Here is an 18,204-nt window from a genome sequence, read left to right on the forward strand (position 1 = left end):
GCTGTCACAGAACCAGCCAAAATTCAAGGGAAGGGGAAATCGACTCCACCACTCAATGGGAAAGCGCCAACACCATCATAACCCATTCACCTTCTCATAGAATCATGAGGAGGATTTTTTTTTTTTTTGAGATATGGAAAGCACTTAGCATAACCTTGGGCATCTGAGTTTTCCTTCCTGCCTCCTCCTGGGTCCCTTAGGTCAGTATATTGGGCACAATAATTTATGTCAAGCTTATATTTAATAAATGGCAGTTAGTGTGGGAGTGGGGATAGCTGATGTTCTCAGGGAAGACCCTCATTGCAAGTGAAGATACCCAACTCAAACTAGCTTAGATCAAAGGAATGAATTACTGGAAGAATAATGAAAAAGGGAATTAATTAACTGGGTAGTCCAGAGGTAAGATGGAATTCAAGCACAATAGAACCCAGGGGCCCAAACGATGTCATAGGTCTTTCTCCCTTGTCTTCTTCCCTCATTACTGTGCCCACATCCATAGTTTCTACCTTATCTCTGCTCTTTTCATACTGTCCTCATTACCTGCTGCTACAGATAGACTTTCTCTATATGCCAGCCCTATGCCCACATTCTTAGAGCTGGTGGTCTAAAATAGAATGGTTTTTCCAGCAAAAGCCCTAAGGAAGACCCTGATCTGGCAGCTTGAGTCACTTGCCCATCCCCAAACCAATAACCATCCAGGAAGATGCATTACCATGACTGGGACTGGTGCCCCTCAACCCCCACCCAAGATCGCAGATATTGGGGGCACAGAGAGGAGAGAAGAGTGTTTCAAATGAAACAAAAGGAAGGGGGAACTCATCCTGGATGTAACAGACCTAACCCATGCTTTCCAGTGCATCTGTCCTCTCTCCCCATAATGCCTCTGCATGGACCTCTTGACACAGCCTGGTTCAGTCCTCGAGAATCAGAGAATCACGTTCCGACCCCAGAGGGAAGCATGTATGGAGAGGGGATATCGGGTGTTAGTGGGAAGGAAAGGGCATCTGAGTTTTCCTTCCTGCCTCCTCCTGGCTCCCTTAGGTCAAAGGCCCCGGGCTTCTGGGAAGTGTCATGGAGAATCTTGACTCAGCACCTCTCTACTCAACAAAGTTTGTATAACTTACCAAGGGAGAGAGTAGAATTAGCGTCGTGGGCCACATAGAGAAGAAAAGAAGCTCCCTCAGGAGCTTATATCCACAGCTCTGCCTTCCCCAGAGCTGGGTTCAATACTCAAAATATGTAAATTACAAATAAATAACAATCTCCTGCACTTCTATCAGAGACCACTAGAGGGCGCACAGAGTCCAGCTTCCCTATTAACAGAGCCCTATAGACAAGACCTGCAAGACATTTGGGGAATTCAGAGAGCTGTAGGCAGGAGAGGGTGGGATGAAAAGAAGCAAGCACACCCACAGACAGCTTGGGTCAAGCTGTTGGGGTTCCAGACTGTCTGGGGCCTCTGAGGCTAACCCGGACGTAGGGCTGGGATGCTTGCTTCCCGATCTCTACTGTCAGGTCCTAATGAGTGGTACAGAGTGGGTGCTGCTGGACTCCGAGGCAGTGGCATGAACTGATACCACCCAAACAGGTTAGAAGGAATTCAAAGAAAGTAGTATGAACAAAAGGCTTACTGTTAGCTTGACCTTGATCAAGTCTATAAATCTCTCTGAGCCTCAGTTTTCCCGTCAAAAATGGGGGTGCCTAATAGCTTTGGAGTACCTGGTAAAAGGACATTGCAACCTTCAAATGGCTAGTTGTATGCTCTCAGTCCATCCTCTGGGACCAAGCTCAGTGGGAGTCTGGGCTTCTGTGCTGGGTGAGAGCCTTGGCTTGAAAGGCACCATTTTTGACCACTATCTTGGCCATGTTTAAGCTCAGAGACAGCTCTGTGCCCTTGCACTGCTGCCTTGGAAGAAGGCTGGATGCAGAGCTCAGAAATGCCCCCTCACCACCAAGCCTTGCTCATCTCCTGCTCAGCCCCAGGCACAGTCTGAGCCATGAAGGTTCCCTGCTGGCTGAGTGGTGGGGGGGGACATGTGGTACTGGGGAGATGGTGGAAGAGCACAGAGGCGCCCCAGATGTGTGCATGACCACATCAGGAACAGCCAGAATGCAGGCAGCTGGGTGGGGATGCAGCTGGAATAAGGCCAAGGGCTCATTTTCCCCTGCTTCTGATGACCATCTCATCTGGAGGGGAGTTTGGGACTAAAACAACAAGTTATTCCCCTTACCTTGCTGAGGTGTGCTGGTCCCTGAGGCCTGAAGGATAAGATAAAGGAGCTCCCTTATGGGTCTGGGGCTCCTTCCCTTTCCACCAAGACAGACTTCTCAGGACTGAGCCTGGCCTGGACCAGGTTGGGGCCATGAGGGGCCCACCTGTTCTCACCCTGATGCCTCCCCTTGCCCTCCCTTCCCTGCAGCCTCCTCCAGAGTTACCACAGCTGGAACCATTCTCCAAGCTGCCTTTAATCCCTACTGCTCCCCCCACCCCCATTGGCCCCTATAATTTTGGTCTCAGCTGGCGGCTGCGGGGGCTGGGGCTGGGCTGAGGGCCAGGGCCCAGGGCAGAGCCAGGGCGGGGTCTGGGGGCTGCTGATAGGGGCTTGCCCACTGGCGGGGGGGTCATTTGGGATTCGGGCTCCAGTTGTAGACCCTCTTTCTGGACCTCATCTCTGCATATGCCAAGGTCCTGTGCCTACATATGCCTCTCCTTGTCCTGAGAAATGCCCCAGGCTTGGGCACATTTAGACCCTCATAACATCAGGCTAGAACTATGCCCAAGTGCAAACGAGACTTGAGAGTCATTATTTGCTTCCTGGGGTTTTCCAAAGAAAGGGTCTTCTCCCTCTCTTTTACACCTCTATATTTCATGAACTGTAGGGGGTGGGGGACAGAGAGACCTTCCCTAGGCAAAAGCAGGTCAAAGGGGGAAAAAATGGCCTCTCAAGCACCTCAGTAGAATTCCCGAAATTTGGTCCTCATGAAAATCACTTGAGATAATCTAGGCCTTGCCCCTGGGCAGGCTGATTCTGCTGCCTGGGACCCAGAATCAGTATTCCGCACAACAGCCTATCCCAGGGGGTACATAGGATGCATCAAGCATGGAAGACTGGTGTGAGCTCTACCCAGGGAGTAAGGAGGTCATGAATGCATTCCCTGTCCCACCTTCGGCCTCTTCCTAATCCTTTCTGCACCTCAGTTTCCCCAACAGCCAATGGGTACATGACTCCCAGGCTGGCTTGTCTCTGTGGAGCCCTCTCCCAGCCCAGACTCACTGCCTCCTTCCTGTACTGAGTCTGGTCCTGCTGTACCTGCCGCATACTCTTCCCAAACTCCAGACCCAAGCTGTCCTTGTCCCTGCAGCATGGCGAAGGAAGAGTGGGGAGGGCAGGGGGCGGCTGAGGTCAAACAAGGCTCTGGCTGACGCAGACTGCTTCCTGCCCCCGGCTGTTTTCCTGCTGTCCAGCCAGACTGCTCCCCCCCCCATCGCCCCACCCCCACCCCCAGCAGCCTCAAGCCCTTAATTCCTGACAGCTGCGGTGGCTGCCGGCAGAGATGGGGGGAAAAGGGGGGTGGGAGGATGCCGTCAGCCTGCTGGTGCTCAGGCTGCCCCTACCACCTGACAGTCTGGGGACAGGGAAGGCCCCACCCCTTTCCAATTCCCCAGGGATGGGCAATTCCAGGAATGGGCCCCTTTTGTCTCAGAGCCCAGAGTTTGTCCTTAAACCAGGAGAGGACAATGAGGTTGGGAGGGAGGTGTGTATATAGACTGGAAGCCTTACACCCATTTTACAGAGGAGGAGGCTAAGGCCACAGTGAGAGTACCATTCCCTATCAGGGTCCAGGTTGGAACCAGAAGCAGAAGCTGGAGCCTCTGCCTCCAACCTTCTGATTTCTCAGGCCCTTGCCTGGGTCTCCTATACTCACTCCATACTGAGATGAGCTCAGTGTTCAGCTGGGGTGGGAGGGCAAGAGGAAAATCCCAAAGAGGAGTGGGCCTGAGCCAGGAGCCTGGGTTGGGGTAGCTCCCAGAGAGCCAAGTACAAGTACCGGGGCCAGTCAAGAGCCGGAGCATCTGCAGGAAGGCCCGGGGCAAACAACACTCAGTGTTGGGGCCACTGCTACTATGTGCAGGGTCAAGGGAACTGGGCTCAATTCCAGCTCTTGGACTAATTTGCTGTGTGACCTTGAGTAATTCATGGCCCTCTCTGACCCTCATTCTTTTCTTCTTCTTCTTCTTCTTCTTCTTCTTCTTCTTCTTCTTCTTCTTCTTCTTCTTTTTTTTTAAAGATTTTATTTATTTATTTGACACAGAGAGAGAGAGATCACAAGTAGGCAGAGAGGCAGAGGGACACAGGCTCCTCGCTGAGCAGAGAGCCCGATGGGGGGCTGGATCCCAGGACCCTGAGATCATGACCTGAGCTGAAGGCAGAGGCTTAACCCACTGAGCCACCCAGGTGCCCCTCATTATTTTCTTTTGAAATCAAAGGGGACAAAATAAGATGACCCCCAAAGCACACTTTGAGGATTAAAGAGCTCACTAATCCCTCTCCCAGGGCCTGTCACCCCAGGGAGCTCTGCTCCCAAACAAGCATTTACTTTCATTGGCTCACCAACTAGATGACTAGGTGAGGTGGGCTTCTATAACTTCCTTTCACAAAGGGGCAGAGGGTGGGTCAGTGAGCCTGAGGCACCTGTTTAAAGTCACAAAAGGAAGAAAAGCAAAATCCAGAGGCTGTCAAACCTCTTCACGGGACCCCCCACACCTGCCACACCAGCCAAGCCCGGGAAGTCCCTCCTGAGGTGGGAGAGGCAAGCAGGGGGGCCAGCCCCTCCCCTCCAGCCCCTGCAGGTGTGTATATTGAGAGGACACCTCCCGGGCAGCTCTGTCTCTGCCAGACACATAGGCCTCGCAGTAACATACAGTTTCTTACACAAACCAGCGCGCCCCTGGCACTGGCACCTCCACGTGCACGCGCGCGCACGGACCCCCAACACTTCTCCTTCCTCTGCCCTCCGCACCGCCGCTTCCACCCCGAGTCCTGAGCGGTCGCGGTGGCCTCACGACCCGTACACACTCCCCCGTCGTGACGTCACCTGGGGTAGAGCCCTGAGACACATGGGCGGGGGGGGGGGGGGGGGGGGGGGGGGGGGGGGGGAGGGGGGGGAGGAAAGGGGAGGCGGCAGAGATCCCTGATCCGGGACAGTCACTCACTCTCTGGGCGGTGGGGCCGGGCACAGACAGCGCCGCCCCCCCCACACCCCACCCCACCCCACCCCCGCCCGCCTCGCACGCCCTCGGAAGCACGCAGGCTTGAGGCGCTGCTCTGGGGGGCTCCCCGGCACCCCAACCTCTCGTCCCCAGCCCGCAGCACCTCCGGCCCCCTCCTTACCCTCGAGAGGCACCAGGAGTTGTCGCAGGGGGGCCTTGGGAAATTCCCTGGACCCCTGTGCCAGGAGGTGCCCGGTGCGCCCGCCCGCCCCCCCCCCCCCCCCCGGGGGGGGCCCGGGGGCGCCGCCCCCCGGGGCGGGGAGGCGGGCGCCGTCTGCTCCCGGAGCCGTGACCCGAGTCGGAGCTCTGTGTCGCAGCCGCCCCGACCCCTGCGGATCATGCGCCGTCGCCCCTGGCTCGCCGGTCCCGCCGGGCTGTGAGCCCCCCACTCCTGGCCCGTGACGGCCCGCGCGCCATGGGCAGCACCCACCCTTGCCCCTGGCCGCGGCTCCGACCTCGGCCCCAGCCGCGGCCCGCGCTCTGCGCGCTCTTCTTCTTCCTACTGCTGCTGGCTACCGCCGTGCCCAGGTGAGCCCTCACCTTCCGCCCCGCCCTCCTGGAGAGCTGCGACCCCCAGCCGCGGGGGGCCTCTGGCGCTCCCGCTGGGGCAGGGGACCCTGGAAGGAGGGAGGGACTGTGTCGCAGGAAAGTGCTGGTGCCCAATGAAAGACACTGCCCTCATAGGTGGGGGCTGAACTGGTGACAGAATCCAGGCAGTCCACGGAGACAAGGCTGTACCCAGGAAAGTGAAGGCTACTAGCAGACCGGGTGTATGTGTGAGGGGGAAGGTGCCAACCTGGAGTCCGCCCCAGGCTGGGGGAATGCGTCCCCACCCCCAGGAAAGAGCTCAAACTGCCTTGCTCCACCTCAGAGATGACTCCCCTGGCAGGGGCACTGGGGGTGGGGGGTGCTGGAAGGGAGTAGTTCAGGTGGGGTCACTGAGACAGCTGCAGTCAGAAGGGTTCTCAGTGTGTGTGTGTGTGATTTTGTGAACCCTGGGGGTTAAGTTGTAAACAGCAGTCTGTGTGTGCACATGTGTGCGACTGAGAGTTTACAGATCAGATACATGTTAAGATGTTCCTGTGTTCATTCTTGGGTCTGTGTGTGCGCATGTATCGCTCTGTCTGCAGTGTGCATGTGTGTAAGTGTTCTTGGGTCTGTGTGGCCCCCTCAATGTGTGAGAAATGTGTCAGTGTGATTGGGACGGTCTGAAACAGGCATTGGGAGTGGTGTCCTGGGGAATGCTACGGACGTGAGCATCAGGGCCTCAGCAGGTCCTTATGAAATATGTGCGCATTTTGGATGTGTGTGCATTTACACGTTAACTTGTGTAGGTGTGCAGCTGGGCAAGTGGCTTTGGAGGCAATGATGATAAGAGGACCAAGGAAAGGAGAAGGCTTTAGGACTCTACCTGTAAGCCTAACCTTTAGAAGCAGAGGTTGGAACAGGGGGACTCTGGCCTTTGGGACAGAGTGTGGATTGCTAAGTGGGGCCCTCTTAGCTCCCCCAAACGCTCACCCACACCCACTCCTCACTTCCTGCAGGTCTGCACCCAACGACATTCTGGGCCTCCGCCTCCCCCCCGGAGCCTGTGCTCAATGCCAACACGGTGTGCCTGACATTGCCAGGCCTGAGCAGGAGGCAGATGGAAGTGTGTGTGCGTCACCCCGATGTGGCCGCCTCGGCCATCCAGGGCATCCAGATCGCCATCCACGAGTGCCAGCACCAGTTCCGGGACCAGCGCTGGAATTGCTCTAGTCTGGAGACTCGAAACAAGATCCCCTATGAAAGCCCCATCTTCAGCCGAGGTAGCTGCCCCCTCCCCACTCCCCTTGCCCTTCTGCGTACCCATCCAGCACCTTCATCAGGAAAGCCAACTACCCCCAACACACTCCCTCAAACTGGCAACTAGCCCCCCCCCCCCAGGTGCCCATCTACCAGCCAGACTGCTCCTATCTGGTCTTGGCTGGTCTACCGGGGGCCAGACAAACGGGGCAGATGTGTCTCCAGCCTGAGCTGCTTGGGCTGAGGGTAGCGGGTTCCATGCCTGAGAACTGACTCCTGGTTTAGCCTGCCCTGTCATTGACACTGTATATCTCAGGCTTAGGAAAGATCCACATTTGTCACCTTTCTCAATCCTCCCTCTCCCTAGTAAACAGCATTTAGGTTGGAGAGCCTGGGATAAGGTGCCCAGAGCCAGCAGGAAGGATTTTTCCCGAAAGGTGTGGGTGAGGGAAGCCCGGGCAGGTAAAATGTCTGTACTTCTGCAAAAGCTCTTCCCAGCAGGCAGGGTACACCACCAGCCTCTGTGTCATTCTCGCCGCCCCCGAGAACCTTCTCTGAATCAGAGGCTCTGGGTGTGTGCATGCCTCCCGCCCAGCAGGCCTGACAGCTCTGCCAACCCCTCTTCCCCTCACAGCCCATAGAAGCCCCAGCCCACTCCCTGTCCTCCCCTGGGACTTCTGGGTGACCCAGGGTCTATCGTGACAACCTCTAGAGGAGCTTGGGCTGGAGATAGTTTCTGCTCACACCCACCTCCTGCCTTAGTACCTTAGGTCTTGACTCAGATCTTTTGGGGAAGATGGGGGGGTGTATCTATCTTTGCCTCTCAGCTACCTGAGTGGGACAGTGTGGGGACCTGGCTCCTTGGGACTTGTCCAATTCTCAGTTGACAGTGGAGGAAGAGGGGTACCCCTATACCCTGTGGCCTTGGGGCCCAGAGACTTCTGGAGGAGTCAGACTCCGAGGTACCCTAATTTCAAAAAGAACTCGGCCAGCTGGGGACAATCCCCTTTTCACTAGGACCCCTCCTTGCATCCCCAGGGGCCCCCAGGGAGCAAGTCCGGGGCCAACGCAGCCTCCCCCAGCCCAGCTCCGGGCCGCCCGCCCCGCCCCCGCGCGCCCTCCCCACTCCCTCCCCCGCGCGCCCGGGGCGCTGTTTCTACCCGGCCGAGCCCAGCCCGACGCGTGTGGCGGCATGCAGCCGCGAACTAATCCCCGCGGGGCCGCGGCAGACGGCTCCCGGCCCTAGCCGCGCGGCTCTCCAAGGGGCTCCCCTCACCCCCATCCCCCCCCCCGCCGCCCCTGCCCCGCGCTCCCCGCCCCGCCCGCGCGCCCCGCTGCACCCGAGCCCCGCAGAACCGGCAGACGGCGGCTACGGGGGGACCCGGGCCTAGCGCCCAGCCCCAGCCGCCCGCGCTCGCCCACGTCACGGTACAGGCCTGTGCCTCTGTCCTGCCCTGGCCGGGCGGGAGCTCTCCCCGGCCGCCGAGCGGCAGCTCCTACTCCGGGTTTCTAGGTGACCCGTGAGTTCCCCGACGCCCCGTGTTCCCTCCAGCCCTCGGGCCCACGCAATGAGGAACCCCCCCACCCAGTCCTTGATTTGGGTTCTGCTCGCGTGGGCGGGGGGCGTTGGACAGGCGCTGAGGTTCTCACCCCAGCCGCTTCTGGTGAGGCAAGGCAAGGCAAGGCAAGCTCTTCATCCCTCTTGCCGGCCTCGGTGTCCCCTCTTGCCCTCTGGGCCTCCTGTTCCCTCTAGATAGAGTGAGCCCAAGCGTCTTGATTACTTCGGCCGCGAGAGGTCTGTGGGGCTCGGTAGAGGACGTGGGGTCTTTGAAGGTCAGGGGTGAGTTCGGAGCGGTGGAAGCGCGCGGGCTTGGCGCGGCGCCAGGCGCTCCCGGGTTCACCTGCAGTTTAATACGCGGGAGGTGAGCTGGGGGGACGGGTAGGGGGTAGGTTAGGGGTGGAGGGGGAGACTTGCCGGGGCTAGCCGGGGCGGGGCGGTGCGCAGTGCGGGGAGAAGGGGCGGGACAGCGGCTCCCGGGCTCTGGCAGTGGGGCTGGGCTCCTTCCTTCGGCCTTGAAACACTGTCCTACTAGGTGGCTTCTGCTCCCGCATTGCGACACCCTATTTTCTACCTCTCCCTCCTCGCTGGGGACTCTGGGCTTCTGGAAAAAATTGCCACTTTCTCCTGCCGCCGGCCACCATTACAACCCTTCCCTCACTCTGTATCTGGATTCATCCTTCATCCTCCTGTGGGGTTATATCCCCTGCCCATCACCACAAAGACTGGCTAAATTTGACTTCTGTGGGACCATTCTTGGTGGCAGCCAATCCCTGTGCTGGGTCCTTCCCCCAGTGTTCTTTTCAAATTGTGAATTGTCCCATGTTGGGTCAGGTGACCTGTTTCCCCCAAGTGGAAGACGGGGCACTGACCCCTCTTCCAACCCAGATTGCCAGTGGGGTTCTCTTAAAGGTTCGTTCTGCTATATCTAGAGTTCAGAGACTGCTAGGAAGAGGTGGTCCCTTGGGACTTCCACCTTAATGCTGTTACTGCATCTGATTGTCCTGGCATGTCCCCAGAAATGGATTGGGTAAAGGGATGAGGTTCCAGTGTAGGAGGAAAAGGTGCTTGAACATCTAGAGTGGACATACTTGGGAAGGCAGGGCATATAACAGGGCTTTACCCAGTCCAGGAGAGGGCATGACAGGGTGCTAGAACCTGGGTGGGTAGGGACAGGGAGAGAGGCCTCTCGGGGGCTAGAATCCAAAAAAAGCTGTGGGAAGGTCCCCGACCCAGGGGTGGCTCTGACCTAAGGTCCAGGGCACTGATATCCCCAGGTTTTTGTTTTGAGGATCCAGACCATTGGAATCTGCTGGGCAACACATCTGGAGGGAAGCCCCTCATCGTGTGTACTAGAACACCTATTCATCTGTCACTCAATACAGGGGACAATGGAGTGGAAAGAGGGGGTGAGGGGCCAGGGAGAGGCTGGTGGAGGCAAGTGTAGGAGATTCCAGCAGCAGGCCCTAGGAACACCCACACAGGTTAGTCTTGCCCTCTTCCAAGGCCCAGACCCATCTAGAATGGATGGAAAGAGGGGGCATGAGGCCCAGCAGCCAGCCAGGCTCTCAGCCCAATGGAAGCCCAGTTTGGGAGTTCAGGGTCTGCTCTCCAAAGCCCTGGCTTTTTCTTCTCCCACCTCCCTTTTACGGCCATCCTTGAGGAGGCTTGGTTCTATGCCTAGGCCTGCAGGCTTGGGGTTACTGGTACAAGCAGATAGGGAGACAGAAGCTTGGGCAATCATATACCAGGATCACCTAATGTTCCATTATTCTAATAGCTCCCAATAAGTTAGCTAATACATATTAAGTACTTGCTGTTTGTCTGACACTGTTTTGTTTTTGTCTTTGTTTTTTTTAAAGATTTTATTTATTTATTTGGCAGACAGAGATCACAAATAGGCAGAGAGGCAGGCAGAAGGGGAAGAGAGGTAGGCTCCCCACTGAGCAGAGAGCCTGGTGTAGGGCTTGATCCCAGGACTCTGGGATCATGACCTGAATGGAAGGCACAGTCTTAACCCACTGAGCCACGAAGGCGCCCCTGTCTGGCAGTGTTCTGAAGCACTTTTTCTGTACTTTAAGATCCTCAAACAGTTCCCATGCAATGGGTGCTATTAGTATCCTCATTTTACAAATGAAGCAATGAGAGGTTAGGTAACTTGCCATTAGTTACACAGCTTCTAAGGGAACTATGGAGCCAGGACTCAAATGTGGGCCAGCTGACTTTAAAGACTGCCCTCAACCACTGCCTCCCTGAGCTACCAGGCAATGAAACTGACACGTATAAACACACACACACACACACCTACCTTTGTTTGTGCAAACGTGTAGCCACATTCAGTGTCACCCCTAAGTGTTCCCACATGCACACAACCCTCTCTCCCTCTTTCTCTCTCAGCGCAGGCACAGGAGCAATGCACAGATGATTTGCATGGAGGGGATGGAGACCAGATCTCTCCCCTTCCCTCCCTCTTTGACTCAAATAGGCGGGGCTCAAGCGTCTCTGATCCCTCCTAGTTCCCACTGGCTCCTGAACCCTCTCTCATCCATGCTCCCCTGCCCTCCCATCCTCCTCCCCCAGCCCCATCCTGGAGCAGCAGCTGACTCCACTTAGATGCTGGCAGTCCCTGTCCCAGATCAAAGGCAGGACAGCTAATTGTGCGTCTTAACAAGCCCCCACCTCCCTCCATGCTTCAGGCAGCCCAGCTGGCCCTGGCCCCACCCCTCTCCCCCTCCAGCTGGCCAGATGGCACAGTGCCTGTGTCTGCCCCAGACAGTCAGGGCCAGGACCGAAACTGGGGCCCTGAGTGGGAGCTGGGGGCAGACCTAGGAGGCTGGATGTCTCTGAATCCTGGATGCTTGCAGCAGAGGGTGGTCACAAGGGCCCTGCCTGGCTGCCCCTGCACGTGGCTGTGACAGCTGCCAGAGGCCATGGCGTGGTGTCTTTGGCTACCTGGGTTAGGTAGGGGTGTTCTTTGTAGATTGTGAACTACATTTTTCCAGACTTCTCTGGACCTGCTTCTGAATGTCACAAAGCCCGGAAGATGGTGATTGGCCCAGCATGTCCCCTTGGACCAGCCTCTTGCCCTTTCTTAGTAGCATGCATAGATAGGGCCATAGGAATTGGGACCGGGGACACTTGGGTTTCTTACTCAGGAGGATGTCTTCCCTAGAGCCAAGTGTCCTTTAGCAGAAAGTTACCAGGCCTGGGAGCTGAGAGAGCTGGGGCTGGTGGGCTACCTAACCCCTGTGACCTTGGGCATCTATCTCCCTTTTGCACTGTGTGTGTTGAAGCGGGGGATGGTTCCTGAGGCCCAAGCTGCTTCTGGAGATCTGAGTATTGCCATTTGGCCTTGCAGTGAGCTGATGAGCTCCCTAGCAATAGGAGAAATGCTGAGAGTTCCACAGCTGAAAGGCAGTGGGTAAGCACTTTCCCTTGGGCCCCACCTCCCATGTCAGTGTCTACTCCTCTCCAGCTCCCACCAATTCCCAACATCCCCTTAAAAGGCTTCAGGCCAATCCTCATCTCCTCCTGTCTGCTCATAGCTGGGCTCCTTACAGAAAAGGTCCTGAGATGATGGAGAGAGAAGATGGACAGGGATGGCCTGCTTCTTGGGCTTCTGGTGGCCCATGTGATTGATCCTAAAGTAGGTCATGAGCCGCTGGGCTCTGTCCCTGATTGGGGAAACAAGAACCAATGGCTTGGAACTACAGCTGTTGTGAGTGGAATGAGACAGCATGAAGAACTTCTCAAAAACAGCTAATGTTTCTGCAGTACTCACTATGAGTAACATACTCTTCTAAGTACTTGAAATTTACTAATTCTTGGGACAACAATGAAGCAGTTCGTAACAGTCTTGTTTTACAGATGAGAAAACTGAGGCACAGAGGTCAAGTCACTTGGCCAAGGTCATATAGCTATTAACAGCTAATAAATGGAAGAGCTAAGATTTGAACACAGACAGTTTGCCTCCAGAGTTCATACTTCCAACGACTACACATCTTGTTTTTTAGGGTGGGTGAGTGGCTAGCTAAGGACAGGAGGACAGGACCCTGTGATGCAGAGGGTGAGCATGGAGGGTGCGGGATTGGGCTAGGGTCTCTGTCCAGTCCTTATTGGCTCTCTGAGGTCTGTGGGAACTCCCAGAGCATGTCCTTCCAGTCTTCGATGCTAGTGTGGAAAGATTCAGAGTTCTTTCCTCTGAATCTCTGGTCTCCTGCAAGCCTCTGCTCTCCTGCTAGGGTCTGGCCTTGGGCGCAGGTGAGTTCTCTTGATTGCTCCTGGCTTCTTGTCCCACTGCCCACACTCTCTCAATTTCAGAGGTTGGTCAGAGACTTGTACCAGAAAATGCTGCTAGCTGGTCCCTTCTAGATGCAGAATAAGCCAGAAGTGGGTCCCAGATCCAGAGCATCTTCTGCAAGTAGACCTCCCCCTGCCAAGGAGGCCCAGACCTACCAGGGCCTTCCCAGAGGATGGGTCGGACTGGGAAACACCGAGGAGAACAGTAGTGGAGACCAGTCCTGGGCCCCTGAGAGTGGTTCATCAGGGTGTCCGTGCCCCTGAGCATCTCAAGGAAAGTGTCTGCCTTAGCTCACCCTTTCCTCTCAACTTTCAACACTACGTGCAGGGCACTGGGCTGTGTTTCAGCATCCCTTAAACAACCCCTTCAGCTGACCTAGACCCACTGCAGGATAGGTGGTGGAATGATCCCCTTTTCTCAGATTTTCTGGGATGCCTGTGGACAGGGAAAGGGAAAACTCATGGGGTCTTTTCTCTGGCTCTTGAACTTGGCCATCAGAGAATGTTCTGTAGTCGGCAGAAGCGAGTGACACCAGGAAGGCAGACTTGGGGCCGGGAGCTTTAGGCGGACACCATTTCCTCTTACTTGCCCTTCTGCATCTTTAGCATCCTCTGGGGCCTGGAAGTCCATCACGAATGATAAATATATTTTTTTAGGTTAAACTTTGTCTTCTTTCTGCAGGCTTATTTTTAAAATTGCAAACATAGCATGAGAGATAATAGATTCAGTCCCTGATTTTCAAAAGAACGTTTACCAGATACTTTCTGTCCAACAGGAGAGAGGTAGACACAGACTCTGAGCTTGCTAAGGGTGATGTTAATGAAACCAGGAATGGAGTGTCAAGCAAAAAGAGGGCTCTGGGGGAGGCCTTCCCCACTCCACTCTGCACCCCAAACTTCTAGGGGGTGATTTCTGCCCCTCTTTGAGCCTGTATCCCTGTACCAGACCTTCCCCGAACACTGGGCCTCGGTTTCCTCCTCTTATGGTGAGAAGGTTGGGCAGGGAGGGCGGAGGCATGAGACATCTGAGACATCGAAGCCCCCCAGAGTCTGTTTCCTGGATCTCCACCCCCAGGCTTTCGAGAGAGCGCCTTCGCCTACGCCATCGCTGCAGCCGGGGTCGTACACGCTGTGTCCAATGCCTGTGCCCTGGGTAAACTGAGGGCTTGCGGCTGCGACGCCTCCCGGCGCGGGGACGAGGAGGCCTTCCGCCGGAAGCTGCACCGCCTGCAGCTGGACGCGCTCCAGCGTGGTAAGGGCCTGAGCCACGGGGTCCCGGAACACCCGGCTCTGCCCCCTGCCAGCCCGGGCCTGCAGGACTCCTGGGAGTGGGGCGGCTGTAGCCCCGACGTGGGCTTCGGGGAGCGCTTCTCTAAGGACTTTCTGGACTCCCGGGAGCCTCACAGAGATATCCACGCACGCATGAGGCTCCACAACAACCGAGTTGGGAGGCAGGTGAGAGCCCCACCCGCCCCGCCTGGGGCCTGTTCCAGACCCCTCTGCCTAGGGCTCCTCCCCTCCCCCACCCCAGGCCGACCTCTCCTCTAGGGAACACAGCCACTCCACCTAGCTCAGCAGCTTTCTCATTGCCCCCTGCCTAATCCAGTCCTCAAACCTGCATTGGAGGCCCACTGTGTGCCAGGCACTGGACTAGGTGGGGGAGGCAGGGATGAGACCTGCCCTGTCCTGGATCAGCTTCCCCCTCTGCTGGGCAGCCTGGTCCTCTCCTTACCTTGCAGTGAGCGGTGGAAGGGGCACTGGACTGCAATCAGGGCCTTGGGGGCCTTGGCCCTGCTCTGCCGCTCTGTCACCTCCCCTATAAAACAAGAAAGTTGAACTGGATCACCCAGTTCCCTACATCCCCCCAGCCCTGGCCCAGCTCTAATGTTCCATGATTCTGTGCTATCCTATGCTGTGATCTTTGACCTCTTGCAGCCTTTCTGTGCAGAATGAGGGATTCCTGCAAGGGGAGGTGCCTGGGGGCCACCATGTGTGGGGGTTGCATGGTTGCTTTTCTTCTTTACCTCCCTTCCTTTGAATGTTCATACTACTCAAAGATCATTCATTAAAGAAAAAAAAAAAGAAGAAGAAGAAGAAAGGAAAGGAAAGGAATAATCTCCTGCATTTAGGGAAGGGAATGGATAACCACCTGCATTTATTTTGTCCTTCCTATGTGTCAGGGACTGCCTGGAGCACCTTAGTGCCTAGCAGCCTATTTAATCCTTACAACTAGCTCTGAGGGTCCTAGTATTAGCCTCGTGTTCAGATACGGAAACCGAGGTACAGAAAGATGGAGGAGCTTGCCCAAGGCCATGAAACCTAGGAGGAAGTGGGAAAGGAGGATTGGTCTGCAGGCAGCTGAGCACCAGGCCTGTGCTCTCTCGAGCTGAGCTGCGGCCTTGCCTGTACTGAGCTGTGGCCTTGTCTGCACTCTGCGTCTGCCTCCACTGAGATGCCCCCTTAGTCCTCTCTCATAACTCCGCACCCTCCTTTCCTGGCTGCTCAGCCCCCATCCCTTCTCTCTGGCTCTGCCTGGCCTGCCTTCGGGCCTTGTTTCTGCCTTCCCCTCGCTCTGGCTCGCATCTGTCCCTCCGCATCCCCTTTTCTCCGGGCCTCTCAGCCCAGGCCATTTGCCTTTTCCTTTCAGAGACTTGGAGCTGATTCAGCTCTTCCAAGCCTGACTTAGAGGTGAAGTAAACTGAGGCATACACACCCTCAGGTCACATCCAGCTTCCACCCAGCCCTGCCCTGTTCACCCAGCTTCTTTCCCAAGCTTCCATACTATCCCAGCCCATACCAACAGTACCTCCCCCTCCTTGTTAAACTGCTTAATTAATGGCTGCTGCCTGTGGGAAGCAAACGTTCTGGAGCTGTTGGTAGGGGGTGGGGTGGGGGGGCTTGGGCTGGTTCCTCCATGGTGCTGACACCACAGGCTGCACCTACCAGCAGAGGGGCCTTTTAAGACTCAGAAGGCATGGTCTCTGTTTTGTGGCCTTAACCGCCCAGGTTGGAGGGCCCCAGATCATTGCTCTCCCCACCAGATGTTGTGTTCTGGAATGGAATCTGGGGGTGGGGGGAGAAGATGTGGCCAACTGCTTCTGGTGTCTCTAGTGAGGATAATAATGGCAAGGGGTTCTTTGGGAGGAGATTCTAGAGCAGGCTGAGAGCTGGGCAGAGGCAGTGGGTAGGCTGTATTCCTGTAACTACTTCCCTTGGAGGTGTGGGGTCTTGTCCTCATTTTCATTGCGGGGGGGGGGGGGCTGGTTCTCTGGGACTCTTCCCGTTCTGTAGGCAGGTAGAGCCTTTGGCCCCTGTTGATGCTCACTCTCCCCTAGGAGGAACCGTGGCATTCAGCATTGGGCAGAATAAGCCCCAGCCAGTATAATGGAGGAGAGAGGAGTGTCCCCAGTTTCTGTCCCCTCCGTAGGCTCTCTGCGAAGGGCTGCAGGGCCAGAGGCTGAGAGGGGCTTTCTCAGACTCTCCACAGCCCCAACTCATGCCTGGATAGAGGCCAGAAGCTTTGGGTATGAGATATATTGGGGCCAGCACCCACCCCTGCTCCTGGCCCCCACCTGAGGGGTGGAAGGAGAGGGAATTTCCCTGAGGATCTGGGATCCCCCCTCAGGAAGCGAGAGCCTCCAGCCCCAAGGGCCCCCTGCAGCTGCTGGAAAAGGAGAGGAGGGGAGGAAGGAGGGAATTCCCCCAGGACCTGGCCTGGTGGGAGGAGGGATGGGAGAACAGTCCTGAAGAGCAGGCGGGAGTTGTTCTCGGGACTGCCAGGCTCAGGAGCCGTGCGGCCCACAGCCCGCAATCCTACACACACCCACACACCTCCGCCCGCCCCGCCCCCCTCGCCCCGTTCTGTTTCGGGCCTCAGCTTTTGCCTGTGTTCGATGGGAGTCAGTTTCAGAATTCTCCGAGATTCTGGAAGGCCAGTGTCTGCGCTGGGAGGAGGGCCGTGGGGCTGGCCGCGGGCGTCACCCCTCGCCGTGCCTCCCTCCGCAGGCGGTGATGGAGAACATGCGGCGGAAGTGCAAGTGCCACGGCACGTCGGGCAGCTGCCAGCTCAAGACGTGCTGGCAGGTGACGCCGGAGTTCCGCGCCGTGGGGGCGCTGCTGCGCAGCCGCTTCCACCGCGCCACGCTCATCCGGCCGCACAACCGCAACGGCGGCCAGCTGGAGCCCGGCCCCGCGGGGGCCCCCTCGCCCGCCCCGGGCGTCCCGGGGTCGCGGCGCCGCGCCAGCCCCGCCGACCTCGTCTACTTCGAGAAGTCGCCCGACTTCTGCGAGCGCGAGCCGCGCCTGGACTCGGCGGGCACCGTGGGCCGCCTGTGCAACAAGAGCAGCGCGGGCCCTGACGGCTGTGGCAGCATGTGCTGCGGCCGCGGCCACAACATCCTGCGCCAGACGCGCAGCGAGCGCTGCCACTGCCGCTTCCACTGGTGCTGCTTCGTCGTCTGCGAGGAGTGCCGCATCACCGAGTGGGTCAGCGTCTGCAAGTGAGCGGAGGGCCCCAGCCGGAGCCCGGCCCTCTGCCGCTTGCCAGATTGGCTCTCCGGACAGCGTCGTCGTCCAGACTCCTGGGAGAGGAGTTTGGACCCTCTGATCGGAGAGGGACCTCCAGGCTCTGAGGGTCAGATCGGCAATCAGGAGGCAGTCCCCACCTGCCTGAACGCCACCCCTCACTTCTGTGGGCTCCCGGTGTGCCTCAATGCTCGTTGCCCCAGGCTCAGTCATCTCCTCTGGGCTGGGAATTAACCCACACCCAGGGCGAGGGCGATTGTCATGGGGCAGTCTCTGGGCCTTTCCCGTTTCCTGTCTTCACCTCTTCCCCCTGGAGAGAGAGGGAATGGAAGCCGATGGGCAGGGGGCGGATGATTAGAAAAGAAAAAATGGACGTCACTGAGCTGAAGTGATTCTGTAGAGGCCGCCGATGCCCTCCCCCAAGGGCCTCTTCTCCTCATCGTTCATGTTCATTTAACAAATATTTATTTTGCACTTTTTTGTGGCCTGGCACTCTGCAGGGGACGAAGGGTGCTGAGGATACAGATGTGAATAAGAGAGACACAGCACCTGTCCTTTTGGAGTTTACATCCTGGTTGGGGGAGAGGGACAATAAACAAGTAAACACATGAACGAGGTCATCTCAGACGATGCTCTGTGCGGTGAAGAAAATAAAGCTTGGGGCTCATGTAGAGTGATTTGTGGGGAGTGGGGCCCCTTTATTTTTTGTTTGCATTAAAAAACCTTTTTGAGTACAGTTGACACACAATGTTACATTAGTTGCAGA

The 18,204-nt window shown here is 56.9% G+C and overlaps 1 protein-coding gene across 1 annotated transcript; it reads left to right on the forward strand.

Moving 5' to 3' along the window:
• The first annotated feature begins 5,507 nt into the window (after nt 1–5,507).
• Nucleotides 5,508–18,179, forward strand: WNT10A (Wnt family member 10A). Its single transcript, XM_059393493.1, is given in 5 exon segments — nt 5,508–5,800; nt 6,817–6,850; nt 6,852–7,080; nt 13,990–14,369; nt 16,920–18,179. Coding segments are annotated over 5 exon segments (1,254 nt in total). The 5' UTR covers nt 5,508–5,687; the 3' UTR covers nt 17,418–18,179.
• Nucleotides 18,180–18,204: the final 25 nt, after the last annotated feature.

Source organism: Mustela nigripes, chromosome 3 (genome assembly GCF_022355385.1).
Source record: "Mustela nigripes isolate SB6536 chromosome 3, MUSNIG.SB6536, whole genome shotgun sequence".
In the NCBI taxonomy this organism is placed as follows: domain Eukaryota; kingdom Metazoa; phylum Chordata; class Mammalia; order Carnivora; family Mustelidae; genus Mustela; species Mustela nigripes.